This window comes from Leucoraja erinacea, chromosome 12 (assembly GCF_028641065.1).
Source record: "Leucoraja erinacea ecotype New England chromosome 12, Leri_hhj_1, whole genome shotgun sequence".
Classification (NCBI taxonomy): domain Eukaryota; kingdom Metazoa; phylum Chordata; class Chondrichthyes; order Rajiformes; family Rajidae; genus Leucoraja; species Leucoraja erinaceus.
The window spans coordinates 17,491,697-17,507,944 of NC_073388.1; the positions used below are offsets into that span (position 1 = coordinate 17,491,697).

The window sequence follows — 16,248 nt, forward strand, 5'->3', positions numbered from 1 at the left end:
CGGCCACGCTTCGGGCCTACGGGGATGTTCTACACCCACTTGGACAAACTAATTAAAAATGCACCGTAGACACGCAGCCCCATACCCTGAAGTTTTATATCTTCAAGGGGGATTCAGAGACTTTGCTCGGTATCAATGCATGCCACGATCTAGGCCTGGTATGCTTTAGCCGCGCTGTCCATCAACTTTTTCTCACTGACGGACCCACTCAGCATGCACCCTCTCAATACAAAGAACTGTTTAACAACGAGCTTGGCAAGTTGCCCCTCAAATACCACATTGTCGTTGATCCCAACATCACTCCTGTGGTCCGAGCACCACATAGTGTTCCGCATGCCTTGCGTGACAGAGTACACAATGAACTCAAGCGGATGGTCTCCATGGGTGTTATAGCTGAAGTTAAGGGCCTGTCCCACCAGCATGCGATTGCATGCGTCTAGCGCGACCAAACGGAAGCGGAGTTTGCGCTAAGTTTGCGGTAAGTACGCAAACGTAAGTCCTAAGGACGCGGTAAGTACGCGTAAAGTTCGCGCGTGACGTAATTTACGCCACACTCACCAATCAACTGGGCAGGAGGCGGGCCGAATGAATTTGGACGTTGCACGACGTCGGGCGGTGACGTCAGCGCGCAACGGTACGCCGGGCGGTGACGTCATCGCTCAACGCCACACGCTAGGCGTACGCCGTCAAGACGCTGCGTACGCCCTCAATACGCCTGCGGGCCGACAGGCCGTTGGCGCACGGAATTTGTCGGACAGTGCAGGATTGTCGGAGTCCCGCGCGATGTCGGGACTAGCCCCGCACAACTCCATACACCTCCGCGGTTCGAAGTGGGACTGGCCCCACGCGACCGTACATCTCAAGCGACCACGTTTGGACGCGCTAGATGCATGCAATCGCATGCTGGTGGGACAGGCCCTTTACCGACCCATCTGACTGGGTTTCCACCATGGTGGTCGCAACGGGAAAAAAGGACATCCGTATCTGCATAAACCCCAGAGATCTTAACACTGCTATCAAACGTCCGCACTACCCTATGCGAACAGTAGAGGAAGTTGCTGCTCAAATAGGCAACAGTGTTCTCCGTTCTGGATGTCAACAGCTCGTCTTGGCAGATTCCACTGAACCCAGGCTCATCCAATCCTACTACGTTTAGCACCCCCTTCGGCCGCTACAAATTTCTGAGAATGCCCTTTGGCATCAACTCTGCCAGCAAAGTTTTCCAGCGCACGATGGAACAATTGTTTGCAGAGTATCCATGCACCATCATTGTTGATGACATTCTCGTCTACGGAAGCGACCTGGCTGAACATAATGGCAATCTGAATAACACGAATGAAGACACGTTTTCACAAGGGATGGTTTCAGACCAGACCCATTAAAAACTACAGCTATCACCGAAATGCCGGTTCCTACTGATGCTGTTTGGAAGTTCCTTGGAATGATCCTGGGGAAATTTATTCCCAACCTCAGCGACATATCTGCCCCCCTGCAAGAACTGACACACAAAGATGATGAATGGTCCTGGTGTCCGTAGCACCAACGAGCTTTTGACACTCTCAAGTTGCAGCTCTCTGTACAGGACCAGTTCTCAGTAATGAAGATATCGTATGTTCTTACTGATTGTTTGAGCAGCCTAGCAGAACACACGGCTGCTAACGGGACTTTACAATTGCTGTCTGCAGTCCTCCGGCGTGGCTGGCCAGATAAACACAACACCCTGCTCACAATCCGCCCATACTTCCTGGTTCGCGACAAACTGGTGTTACAGGATGGGATTATAGTTCAGGGCCACAAGGCAGTTGTCCCAGCTGTCCTTGGGGACAAGTACTTCAATGCCGTCCACAGGGGCCACCCCGGCGTGGAGGCAACCCTACAACGGGCACAAAGCATGTTTTACTTGCCTGGTATGACCAAGTATATACGTGACACAACCGAAGTCTGCGCTGTCTGTAAAAGCCTGACGCCACATCAGCATAAGCAGCCCTTACTGCTGCAACCGGCTCCTCTTCTCCCATGGTCCACATTAGCCACTGATATATTCGAATGGCACGGGAAACTATCTGGTTCTTGTTGACTCTTATTCAGGCTGGTTCGACATTGATTTACCCCAAAACATTACATCTGAAGCGGTTTTCGAGAAGTTGCAGCGTCACCTCTCCGTGCACGGCTCACCAGCACGTATTCTGTCCGACAACGGCAGACAGTTCACCAGCCAATTTTTCAAACACTTTGCAAAACTATGGGACTTCCGACATATTACCAGCAGCCCTGAGTTCCCGCAGTCCAACGGACTCGCCGAACGAGCCGTCCAAACAGCAAAACAACTAATGGAGCTGTCATATCTTGCAAAATCTAGACCTGCTCAACTTAGGGAACATTGCAAGGGATCCCATACTGGGTTCCCCAGCCCAACGACTGATGTCTCGCCAAACCCGTGCTCCCCTGCCTGTGTCCAAGCAGCTTTTGCAGCCACAAGTTTGTTCTCCGCCTGCGGTCCAGAAACTACAATTCAAACGCGATGCACAGAAACATTTTTTTTGACAAATCCAGTAAGCCACTTAAACCTCTCACCAGTGGACAGGTGGTTCGCCTCCAGACCAACAAGGGCTATGGCCGTTTGGGGCACATCTACAGCCCTGCCAAAGAAGCGCGCTCTTATCTGGTTGAAGCGGACGGAGCCATTTACAGACGCAACCGTCAACATATCCTTCCAGTGAAGGAGCCGCGTTCTGCGACTCCATATCCAGATATCTCGCGTTTTGTATACCCTCCCACTACCAGTCCTGTAGCTCCACTATCAGCGACCGTTTCCACCGCAGCCTCCCCGCGGCGTTTGGTGCCCAACTTGCCTATCTCACCCCCTCCCCGCCCCATCGGGTCCCTGGTCACATTCCCCCTTCCTCCCCGGTATCTTCCCCGATGAAAGGAGGTGAGGCGAATTCGTACCGCACACGTGCTGGACGGGTTAGCAGGCCACCCTTTAGATACGGTGATTTTGTGTAACTATACAAACTTCGCCATCTGCGTTATTAACGTTCCGCTACCTATATTGCTTAGCCACCATGTTCCTATGTACTGATGCTTTCTTTTGTTTCTACAAGGAAAGATGGAGATTGATTATTTCCTACTAGCCAATCGTAGTGCTTGTTAGTGGAAAACTAAATGAACAGAAATGGAATGGAAAACCTGGTGTAATAATTATCTTGCTATTCATTTTACGTATAGCCAATTGGATTTCAGCCATAGAAATTAACACTGGATGACCTGCAACAAGTAAAAGAACATATTGAAATGTTGCAATTTTTATTTGCTCACCTGTCAAAAATACGTGCCTCCTTTAAAACATTTCCCAAGTTGATGTAAGCATCCAAGAAGTTTGGATCCAAAGTAACAGCCTGCAATTGAATTAACAAGTCCAATGAAAATAATTCTACACAAAGACTTTCTATTGATTCAATGTTGGGATAAACATTTTCTGATATTGAAGTTACAAAAGCCAAAGAACACAATGTGCTGGAGTAATTGAGTGGGTCAGGCAACATCCTTGGAGAACGCAAATGGGTGACATTTTGGTTAGAAATCCTTTGTACGAATTGTGTGTGGTGGGGAGGAAAACTAGCACAAGCAGAAGCATACAAAATGTGTAGGAAAGAACTGGAGATGCTGGTTTAAATCGAAGATAGACACAAAATGCTGGAGTAACTTTGCAGGACTGGCAGCATCTCTGGAGAGAAGGAATGGGTGACATTTCAGGTCGAGACCCTACTTCAGACTGACAGGTATGGCAGGTACTAGGTTGACATAGGCAGGGGGGGGGGGGGGGGGGGTGGAGAGTGTTAAGGGTTATGTCATAGAGTGATACAGTGTGGAAACAGGCCTTTCGGCCCAACTCACACTGGCCAACAATGTCCCAGCTACATTAGTCCAGAGCTGCCAAATTTTGTCAGAGCATTTCAGTATTCTGGTACCTGAAAATCAGTTTTTGCTGAGGAAATCAGTAATTTTACGCGGTGCCACTTTGCTGAAAAAAGTTTTTTGATGTGCAGTCATACCAATGTAAGAGTACATAACTTTGCTACCAATTGACATGTCTTCTACGCACCTTACTTGGCAGTGCATTCATTGCCATCTCTTTGTATACTGCTGTTTGAACAGGTGCTTCCTGCTTTTAGCACCAGATGATGATGTAGAAACCATTTTGGAAGCCTCCCTCTCCCTCCCTCCCTCCCTCCCTCCCTCCCTCCCTCTCTCCCTCCTCCCTCGCTCCCTCTCTCTCGCTCTCCCCCCTCCTCTCTCTCTCTCTCTCCCTCCCTCTCTTATTCCCTTCGTCCCTCACGCCTTCTCCCTCCACTCTCCATCCTCTCACTCTCTCCACCCCTCCCTCTTTCCCCCTTGAGCCCACCCAAAATCAAGGCCAGTCCCAATGTAACTGCAATCCCACTGGTAACCTTTTACCACTAGGCTTATCCAGAATTCTACCACTGCCTGAAAAATAATCAACGGCTCAACTACCACTGAGAAAAATAATTCCAATTCCTGAACAATCTATGTGACCCATAGAGCTGTGGCCATAGCACTATGTGTAAAGCCCATAGCGCTCCAACTGGTAGCGCTATTTTTAGAACCCATAGCATTGTAGCCGACAGCTCTTCGTTTAAATTCCCACGTGTTAAACTGACAGTGCTCCGTTTAAACCTGGAGCGGGACAGGCAGCCTGGAGAGAAGCAATGGGTGACGTTTCTGGTCGAAACCCTTCTTCAGACCAAACTGAACTCTGTATTACAAATCAATAACTAATAACACAAAACCACACATCCGTATTCTAATCGCATTTCCGCACAAAATACGATAATTCCATACCACTTGGCAGCGCTGCTAGTCCACTTGCCTGCGCTTAGTCCCAGCCTCAACTACCTCCTCTAGCTGCTTGTTCCACACACCCACCACCCTTTGTGTTAAAAAGTTACCCCCGTGGATTCCTATTAAATCCTTCCCCCTTCACTTTGAACCTATGTCCTCTGGACCCCTACTCTGGGCAAAAGACTGTGCATCTACCCAATTTATTCCTCTCATGGTTTTGTAGGACAGAAACACAATAGTATCTATATTGGGTTTATGAGCATTGCTTGGGATGCAGACTGAACCTAGTTTAGCCAAGCAAAACATAAAATTCTCCCTTTCATTGTGATTTACATCAGAGTGGTGCCGCCTTTTCCAAAAATTGCACAACAATCCATTTTAAAATAAGGCTGTAACGTAACAAAATGTGGAAAAGTGAAGGGGTCTGAATACTTTCTGAATGCACTGTAAATCCTTGATTCTTCTTCCAGTAAATCAGTAATTTCAGTGCAGTATTCTCCCTCCTCCCAAAAACTGTAAAATTGTCAATGTATACTGTAAATTAAGCAATGCCTCAAATCTTTCATCCTCATTTTCAAATCCTTCCATGATTTGATCTCCTTCCAGCTCCACAGTCCCATTCGTATTCCTCCAGTTCTTTGCGAGCTAGCTGCGGAACTTTAAAATTCCCTTCCAAAACCCACAGCACCTGGTTTAGGATTCTCTCAATTATGCCCTCAAGCTCCAGCATCAGCTTTAATTACTCTGCAGTTCAGTCTTAACATTTCTTGTTAAGTGCTTCATAAGATACTACACAAATACTAGTTAGTGATTTAACTAATGAGCAAAAGATAGACGATTCCCCATGAGTTATTCTTAACTAAGATTAGCCACCTGTCCAATGGTTCGAATTATTAAAATATTTTCCAAAATACACATTTTTATCATACTTTCTAGCTCCATGACAGTTGCCCAAGTTACCATTCAGTAGTCTAAAACTGCAGCACATTAATTATCTGCTTAACGACAAGCTAGATGACTAAACTGACCACCAATCTGTGCTCATTTATCACATCAGAAAAACATCACAACAAGCAGTTCAAAACGAGTGATGGAGCAAAATACAATTGGTTCGAGCTTTGTCCTCGAGTGGAGTGATATATCAAAAGGGTATTCCCTTACCTTTTCAAAGTGGTGTATAGCTAGCCAGATTTCTCCCTGGGCATTAAACACACACCCAAGATTACTCCAGGCAACAGCGAAGTTGGGCTGAGTTTCAATCGCTTTCAGGTAACAAGCCTTTATTATTTTAATTGAAACAAGGGCAAGGGAGGGAAGGAGTATCAGAAAGATGGGATGGGAGATTTGTAACAAAGATTGAAAAGAGGGGAGGGGAGGGGGGGGGAAGAAAAACGTTATTAGTGTTCATTCTAAAACCAGACAAAAGTGAACCTGCAGCAAAGGCTAGCGCTGAATTCGCTCACTGGCCCGAGACCATGCGCAAAATAAAACCTCAACCCACATACAGCCAGCCATTTTTCAGTTATGCAGTGCCAAGTTAAAAATGGCTCTTCCACTTCAATAATCAGATAATTTTTTAATAGAAATGGATTACAGCAAGGACCTATGCAGAAATTTTAAAACATAGCTACCTAATTCGAGTACTTTAACACCCAATGAATTTGGGAGATTTTTGAGGAGAAATTATTTTTAGAAATTTTAGCACTTTAACCAACCTAAACTTTAACCAACCTATGAATGTACTATTTATTTTACTAAAGATTTTTAAAGGTTTAGGCCACACACATCAACAACCAAGTGTGGGGTAGCTAATATAAGTGTATTTCCAGTATCTGTAAAAATCTATTGCAGAATGAAATGCACAACCTCAAATGACAATGCAGGATGAAGATCAAGGTCCCTGTAATGCAAAGCGCACTTGCCAATGCGCCATGCACTGCTCTGCAACAAGTTGCAGCGGCGACATCAGCAGTTCGCAGGCGCAGATTTGAAAAATAATTAATTAAAAAAAGAAAGTGCAGCACAGCGCACCGCATCCGCAGGCGCGAAATTGCTGAGAGTAAATAGCCAACTGAGATTTTACCATAGGTGGTCAGCAGCACCTCTAAACTCTGGCACAGAACCACAGAAATCGCTAGGTATACAGGTGCTAACTTGCCCAGACTACGTGGACTGCACAACTCCAATTTTATTGAACCCAAGATGAAATCAATCAACATGAAATTGAAATGTTACCATTTCAATAACATTAAAATAAAAGGGAAAATAAAAATAAAAATACACCACTGCATTTTAGTAGCTCTTCAAGGCCATGCTGCAGCCATGATTCTATTGATTTTCGTCAGGGTTAACCGGGGACAAGGACAACCTGAACATCTCATTCAGAACTATCGAAGGTAAACACTCAGCCAGCCATCCACTGATTAACGCTGGCGCACGCAAGCGCTTCGCTGCGCAGCCTATGCGTTACTGCAGGCTCACAGCGCATGATCAGTAGAGCAGAATGCTGCAAACCAAACAAAGAGGAAAGAAATTAACAAAATCAGTAGTTAGAAGCATTACTGGTACTTTGTAGAGCTATTGCCAATTTTACTTATTAAACTAGTTTTGTCTAAGACAGTGGCCATTTTAAAAACATGTATCAAATTGAAAATTCTCTCTTCCAAATTACAATCTTTCCCATTTAAAAAAAAGTAAATATAAAATACTTAATTATTTAGACACTTTTTTGGAAGCCACGAGACAGAAGAACTCAGGCATGGAGGCAAATTGTTTGTGGCAGTGCTACAAACCCGTTACCATTATTTCATCTCATTTTCAAGGTAGTCGATGGTGGGAAGAGCAGACGGTGTCACCCCTAGATCCAGGCCTCGAGCTCCGGTCAGCGAGGCACCTACAAGGGAGAGCTTTCACCCGCCTGAAACCTTCTATGTATAATATCAATCATGAAAACGAAAAAGACAAATAAGAAAGACAAAATAGTTAGTAAAGAATCCAACAACATTTTCCTGGATTTGTTCTAAAATGCAATCTTCTGAAAGAAAAGAAATAGATGCAATTTCACATTGAAATTCAAATGTAGTCCAAGTGTTCAGATTCAGTTCATGCAAGTGAAGTGCTGCAATATATAACTGCATCTGATAATCACATTTTCACAACACCAACTTTGTGAAACATGATGGGAGTCGAAAAACTTCTGGTCAATCAACAAAAATATAGCAAATTTAAAAAAAAGTATGGTTTCTCCTTTTCCTTTTAGAGTGTAAATAATTTTTGCCTATCCAAATTGTAAACAACACCTAGACATGAGTGTCCAAGTGGGGAATGCGTAAATCCCTTTTCGTGCCAGACAGCTTCAAATTCAAGGAAGAAAGGAACTTAATATATTTTAAGAGTTCATTCTAATTTAGAACCCAACTACACTGTAGGTCTGCTGGTTTCGTCTTTTAAATGTACCGATCAGACCTTGAAATTAAATCTAATTTTATACTTCATCGAACAAAACTGCTAACTATCACCTTCCACCGCTGAAATAAAAAAGTCAGCATCCAGGAGCAAGCGCAGTCTCACTTTATACAGGTTGAAGCTGCAGTGGAATGCACTGAATGTTAGCTCTCCATTCAACTGAGATGTGGGCTGAGATTCTCTTTACCCCAATGATCTGTCACTCCCTGTATATACCCCCCCCCCCCTCCCCCCCTTAAGCACACATACACAAAGTCAAATGGACAGCTACACTGCGCAGACACTCCACTTTGCAAGCGCGCGGGACTCAGAATGGCAGGTCAAGGGACTCTGGACAAGGTCCCTTTCTCCTCCCATTCTTTGCCCCTCAGTGGCTTTTCATAAGGTGGCTTTTAATGCTCCAAAAAGGTTACAACTATGTGTGTATACACACATACATATGGATAGAATTTACACATATCTGCATACACATACGTTAACAATGAGACTTTAAAACATGGGTGATTAACACCATTTCGAACTCACAACTAAACCATATCGGAAAAAATTTACTACAAGCCACCTTATTAACTAAGCAAATCTGGTACATCGGTTCACTTAAAGACCAAACCAGCAGTGACGGAAAAGCAAACCATAACTCAAAATTTGGATACTTGGTTTTCGACTTCTGAGGCGCTATTGCAGCCTTTCTTCCCATTCACGTTGATGGTCTGCACCAGGGGTGGATATAATAAAATAGATGAAATGTATCTCTGTAACAGAGAGGGCTAAAAAAAAAGGATGAATCAGTCTGCACTAAGTCAGACCATTTCAGCCGATCTTTGCTCAGGAAGTGTCTTCAGGTAGCATGGGGAATCTTATTTTCTTCCTATACTTGTTCAGTCAGAATGTTCTGTCAGCTCTGGTGCTAAAGTGTATATCTGATTATCTGGTTACTATCCAGTCAATGTTATCTAACCAGTCAGGATAATGGATTTCTATTGTGAATCATGTGGAGGTTTATCTTCACGATATGGTCCAATTAGCAACAAACAACACTTACCTTGGCTTCTTCTAAGCGACCAAGGGCTTTAAGGAGATTCCCTAGGTCACTACGAACACAATACAAATCCTGCAAGAGAACACCAATAGGTATGTTCATGATTCATTGAAGTGATTACCCAAGCCATTCTTAACTAATATTTCTTCTAAAACTCAACCAAATCATTTAGGCATTTATTTCAATTCTTATTCTAGTTTTCCATTGACTTTCAACCAATTTTCTGCCAACATGTCCTGTGTTCTGTCACCTAGAACCTCAATCTTTAAATATGTACAAATGTTTTATACATAAAATTATCCCGTACAGTGATCCTGGTTCCATATTTTCAAATACATCATTTAAACTAGGTTGGATCCAAACACTAAATTATAAAACTGAATTAATAAACTAAATCAATACCCAAAACATCAATTTTACTATTCCCCCCACCCCCGAACAATATGGCTTAGTTATGAGATTTAATTAAACATTTTATGCAATTGTCAAATGGCCTTGGCTCTACTCATTGTCTAATAATGCCGTTATTCCTTTGTGGATAGCATGAACAGCACAGATTTAAAAGTTACTAATTTGCTCAAATGCAATGACTTGCTATATCAAAACACAATGTTCCCTCTGAACAGTTTGATGTTCAAAATTGACTCTGCAAATTGAGACAATGCAACTAATCTGCTGGCCAAAGAAAATGATTAGGATGAAACATATTACATACAGTGGCAATCCGACTTCTGGTCCCGATTTTTTATTTATTTATTTTTTTTAAATTTTAAATCGCAAGACAATTTAATAATTTGATTAAAATAAAATGCGACTTCTAATGCCCTCAACGCCTACAACGTGAAGGATCGCTAGAACGGGACAAAACAAAGGGTAAGTCGTCTATCTATCTATATATAAAACTGTGTGGCTGCCGGCTGGCTGTGTGTGTTTCTGCCTGACTTGTGGCTGCCAGCCTTTGATTCGTTGCTATGCCAACACCCGACCCAGAAACGCCCTGATTTTTTCCATTTCGGTATAGATTTCACTTTTCATTTCAAGTATCCACTCCTCATTAAATTTCGTCGTGTTGATGTACACTTTTTTAATCAAATCCTTCTCCACCCCCCTCCCCCCACACTCATTTTGTCACCTCCTGCTGGCCAGCGACCATAACGGCTGCTGGCGTCCGCATCTCGCCTCAAACAGCCGCCCGCACTGCTGATTCCTGAGCCGCTTGAGTTGGAGGACCACGTCTCCCGTGGGGGCTATGGGTACGAACGGCTGCGTTGGAGGAGCAGACCCAGGAGGGTCTGCACTTGGTCTAGTTTTACATATAAACTTGCTTCTTGGGATGGCTTTAATCTAATTTTATGTTGCAAAATTTGATTTGGGCCCCATACGAACCGGCAATGATTTTCCTGCCGATATGGAGTTCAAATGCACTGCAAATGCAACGTTCCAATCGATCACGTTCCAGAAAAACCCATTCGCAAGATGATTTAAATGCTCTTTTTTTTTGGATAATCATCTAGAGCATCTAAATCGTCTAGATTTTGTGTTATTGTCTACTCATAGTCAATATTTTTATGCTAAATATCAGTTTTAATCCCATGTATTGTGCAAAAAAAAAAATTTGATTATATTGAGTGGATGTTTCTAGATTAATTTATGGGAATTAAACATCAAATTCCTTCCATCTAGCATATGAAGTCATGACTGAGATATTAAAATTATGTTATATTGTGAATTCTTGTGTGAATGGGATTAGTTTGTTATTTGGATACTTAGGCTATTTAAAAAATATATCCTTTTCTTAAGAAATGGAATCTACAGGACATTGTTAATGGGAAAGTAGTGGGCAGAAAGGCAAAACTTGTAGTTTACAATGCCAAAATTGAAATGTTGAGGAAAAACAAGGTGTACAGAGTTGCTTAATGGTTACAATCTGAGGAGTATGATGATGCTACTGATTATGATATGCCAACGTACCAGCTAGCAACTGATCTTCTCCATAAAGACTTGGTCTATTGCTAGAAATTGTCATTTGTATCTGTTACGGACTTACAGCATATAATATAATAATATTAAAGTTCTGATCTTGAGAATATCACATTTTTGAATTTTCAAGGCAGTCTGGATATTTATTATTATTTGTCACAACAGTCAATTTTGTAAGTGATTACAATTAGGTAATTAACTAATTATATGCTTTAATTTCAAGTTATCCAAGTAAGATGTTTGGTATTTGTTTCAGAATGCTTCAATCTACAATAACTGAAAATTTCGAGTTCTCTTAATTTTTAATAAAGTTATGGGCTTTTGACTGTCCTCGATCACAGCTTTTGTGTTAAATCAATGCAAAAGCAATAAGGAACAAAATGCTAATTACCGAGTATGAAAATGGCCATAACTTTTTTAATACTGAAGATATGAAAGTGAATTAGGTGTTAAATTAAACTTTTTATGCTTTATCTGATGGAATAAATTGCAGACTTGATTTTTAAAATCTCAAAATGTATTCTGACACATCCTAAAATTGTGGCAGGTTATTCAGAATAAGTGGCTACACATTTAAGATGAAGGCACCGTGTCATTAAACGTAGAAATTTGCCACTCTAGACAAACGAGTGCGAGTCACTGAATGTATTCAATTCTGAGATTCATACATTTGGATATTATATTTAAATACAACTCAGCTTGACCTCGTGTCCATGCCTGCACCCATGCATTTCACAATTTTTCATGCTCCTAGTTTGTATTCCCACTGTACAACCCCATTAACTGGATGAGTTCTATAACAACCCCCAACCCAACCTCAATCTAGCTTCACCTACCTGCCTCCCAGCCACCCTCAACTTACTACGTTTATGTAAAATTTTCTCTTTTATTGTTTCGGGATGATGCTCCTCAACATACCCATGACATGGAATCTTCAAGATGGAACAGTAACCGTTACTATTTCCACAAATGTTACCCAATCTGCTGGGTTTTCCTAGCTTTATCTTTATTCCTTCACATTTTCAGCATCTGTATTTTTATTGCCATAACTTATACTATCATTTCAAAATCATTTGCTACTATTGTTACTGGTAAGTAGTATATAGATGCCATTTGAGAAACGTGCAATTTCCCCAGAAAAAGTCAAATTAACGTCACATTTTTGCCTTCCTAGAAATGAAAGGGCATAAAATTGGGCTTCACTAGATGGACATACTTGACCACTGAAAACCATATTGTTAGGGGGTATCCTCCATTTCTAACTAGTGGAATGAATATGCATCAATTACTCCAGGATGGACAAGCAGAAGTTTACCAAGTTGTTGTATTCAACTTCCATTAAAAGTGTAGAAGTTATCAAAATTCTCTGAATTCAATAGAGGTCCAAGGATCGGAAAACTTAAATATAACCACTATTCAAGAAAGGGGGGGATACCAAGATAGGAACTACAGGGCAGTTAGTCACCTTGTGTCACAGTCATGGGAAAATGATGGGAATATACTGCAGTCATAACAGGATATTTAGAATATATTTAGACAGTCAAACAGAATTAACAAGGTTTAATCAAAGCGTAGGAAAAACATAACATTGTTGGAATTTATTGAAAAGGTTACTTTATTTATTGAATTTATTGAAAAGGTTATTGAAAAAGACTGAATGTCTAAAGACAGCCTGAGCCCAAACAACATTTGGAAATAAGAGAGAATATCTTAGTGATGCACAAGATTCTGAGTGGGTTTGGCAGGGTGGATACTGAGAAGGTGCTTCGCCTTGTTGGAGCATTCAAAACTAAAGGGTAATCATTTCAAGAAACATTTCTTTTCCCATAGGGTTGTGAATGTGTAGATAGCTGTGGCGGCAGAATCACTGCCTATAATTAGTGTGAGGATTGACAGAAATTTAAATACAAGAGAGTCATTGGGTGTCAGGAAATAGTGGGATAGCAGTGAGAGGTCAATATGAGAACAGCCATCTTCTTGAATGGCAGGGTAGGTTTGAGAGGCCAAATGTCCCATTTCTGTTTTTATTATGTTACATTAGAAACATAGAAAATAGGTGCAGGAGTAGGCCATTCGGCCCTTCGAGCCTGCACCGCCATTCAATATGATCATGGCTGATCATCCAACTCAGTATCCTGTTCCTGCCTTCTCTCCATACCCCCTGATCCCTTTAGCCACAAGGGCCACATCTAACCCTCTTAAATATAGCCAATGAACTGGCCTCAACTACCTTCTGCGGCAGAGAATTCCAGAGATTCACCACTCTATGTGTGAAAAAAGTTTTCCTCATCTTGGTCCTAAAAGATTTCCCCCTTATCCTTAAACTATGACCCCTTGTTCTGGACTTCCCCAACATCGGGAACAATGTTCTTGCCATATGTAGAATAAAATCTGCTTATTCTGATACATCCTAAAATTGTGGCGGGTTATTCAACTTGCATTGAAACTGAAATGGATATGATTAAGTTAAGCAACACAAAAAGCATGTGGCAACTTACAGGATTGTACTGCAAAGCAGATACATAGGCTTGTACAGCTCCCTCCATGTCGCCCGCTGCAACCAATGCTGCTGCCAGATTGATATATCCATCAATGAAGTCTGGTTTTAGCCGGAGGGCATGTCGATAATGCTCAATAGCCTCCTGAAGTTGGCCACGCTCTTTGTAGACATTCCCCAAGTTTGAGTAGGCTTCAGCCAACATGGGGTTCTGTTTAATAGCCAGCGTGCTAAAGTGAGCAGACCTAAAATGAAAAAATAAATCCTGGTAGAACAGGGTATTTTTTGTAATTACATCCACATTTCTCAGCCCTTCCAATCAAATGTAGTTTCTATGTTTGTCATCAAATTCAATGATTAATAACTTTATCTTAAAAGTACAAAATAGCTAGCCTTAATTTGAGTACAGAAACTCTCATATACGAAGGAAATATTCCTGATCTTCCAATCTGCTTGCATGGAGGCCACTGTACCTATTTCTTAACCTTAACTCTTTAACCTTAACACTGCATTCTGCAATGTCTCCTTCCTCTTTTTGCACTGCCTGTTGCACTCACATTTGCCTGGATAACATGCATCTGAATCTCAGTACGTGGCAATAAACCACTACCAAATTACAAGTGATACTTGTGAAATAATTTTCTGCTACATTCCCAATAAGCGAGTTCGGTATTCCGACTGCACGTGCCCAGGTCATAGGTCACTCACGGTGCAGCCGGTGCAGGGGGGGGGGGGTCACTGCCTCCGGCTCGGCCCCTCCGGCCTCACGCCTTGTCCAGTGGCTGTCGGTTCGCCCACTCGTTACCAGCGGGGACCAAGCACCAGTCATTGGCGGGGATGCATGCAGGGTGCTGTGGTGGCTCGGCGGGTCAGGCAATATCTCTGGAGAAGGGTCCCGACCTGAAACGTCACCCATTCCTTTTCTCCGGGGATGCTGCCTGTCCCGCTGAGTTGCTGCAGCATTTGTATTCCCATTGATGGCTTTCGCCGGCGCCGGGGAGGGGTTGAACAGCAGCCGTCAGGTGGAGCAGGGGGCGCGGCTGGCGGTCGCTGGCCCGTCAGGCAGCTGGTTCCTCGGGAGTTGGAGCGGGGTTGGTGCTTCTTCTCCATCGGTCCGGGGCTGTAGGTTGGCCCGGTGGGGCAGGCAGAGTTGAGCTGGGTTTGGCGCCTCTTCTCCGCGCTGGCTGTGGGCCTGGGGGCCGCTGCTGCTCTGGATCGGTGTCCCGTCGGTCCAGGGTCGCCCCAGGCGTCTCAGGCCGCCCCCTGGGCAGGGATGGGACACTCGGGGGGGGGGGGGGGGGGGGGGGGGAAATGACGACGATGACAACACAGGGACAGGCGGATGATCCAGTGGCAGTGCTGGGGATCTGGGTTCGATCCTGGCTGCGGATGTGGCGCAGAACTGTACACACGCAGCAGCACAGCTGCCGAGAATGTCTCTCCATCGATCCAATCTCTCCCCATCTCCCAGTCGCATCTGCCCTCCTCTTGCTCGCTGTTACATCCGCTCTCCCGCTACCTGGCACCCCCGTTCCTCAGGTCAAATATATTTTTAGACATAAATTATCAATAAAGATAAGAATTTATAGACAGTTTATACTGCCAGCGCTTCGTTCGCTTTTTCTTTATCGCAAATTACTTTTGACAAATCCCATGAATCCTTGCGTTTTTTGGAATAGCGAACTCACTTATTGAAAGGGCCCCGAAGAGCTTATGAAATAGATATGCATTTTGCACATTACCTGTCCAGTCTGCGACATTGGAAATGAATGGAAGAGAGAAGCAGTAGCACACCAGTATTGTCAGGTTCCTGTCTCCAAAGCTGCATACAGTGCCTCTCAGCTGCCTCAAAATCTCCTGCTTGATATTCACGATGTGCCAACTCTGCTAGCCCTGGAATGAAAGCATGTGCCCCGTTAGTTCTGGAATGATGAGCACAAAAAGACACTAGGCTTTTATATTAAAGTGTGCGCACCTCTGAATTTGGGGGGTGGGGGGGGGGTGGAGGGGGAAGAAAGGAGCAGTCACACAAGAAGCCACAACTTCAGACAAGCTGTTTCAGTAAATTAACAATACAGGATGCACAATACAGTTGGTCTATCCGGTGTTCCAGAAAATTCAGTTGAATCCTAAAGTCAATGCAGTCCTTTACATTTTAATGAGATGTCGTGGATGCCATGACCAAAGCACTCGCGTTTGGCGCCAAACATCTGACCCAAAACCAGACCAAGTTACAGACCCAATCTGTCTGTACTACTGTAACGGCTCCTCTATCAAACATCCTGGAGACAAATCAAGCACCCCTCCCCCATAGACGCTTCAACATCTGTAAATCATTGCTTAAATGTTAGTCAGTTAGTTTGGAGGGCTTTTATGTGAAGGGGGGGTGAAGGGGTAAACTTTA

The 16,248-nt window shown here is 43.4% G+C and overlaps 1 protein-coding gene across 3 annotated transcripts in view; it reads right to left on the reverse strand.

The window, feature by feature from the left end:
- Positions 1 to 16,248, reverse strand: part of LOC129702103 (UDP-N-acetylglucosamine--peptide N-acetylglucosaminyltransferase 110 kDa subunit) — a 72,609-nt gene that overhangs the window by 35,177 nt on the left and 21,184 nt on the right. For 2 of the 3 annotated variants that reach the window (XM_055643671.1, XM_055643670.1), the window contains exons 2-6: positions 15,587 to 15,737; positions 13,846 to 14,089; positions 9,371 to 9,439; positions 6,025 to 6,141; positions 3,319 to 3,398 (exon numbers count right to left, since the gene is read on the reverse strand). In XM_055643671.1, coding sequence (XP_055499646.1) covers positions 3,319 to 3,398; positions 6,025 to 6,141; positions 9,371 to 9,439; positions 13,846 to 14,089; positions 15,587 to 15,737 — 661 coding nt within the window. Of the gene's footprint in view, positions 1 to 3,318; positions 3,399 to 6,024; positions 6,142 to 7,662; positions 7,793 to 9,370; positions 9,440 to 13,845; positions 14,090 to 15,586; positions 15,738 to 16,248 lie in introns of those variants that run through there. The other variant, XM_055643672.1, reaches the window with a different exon arrangement.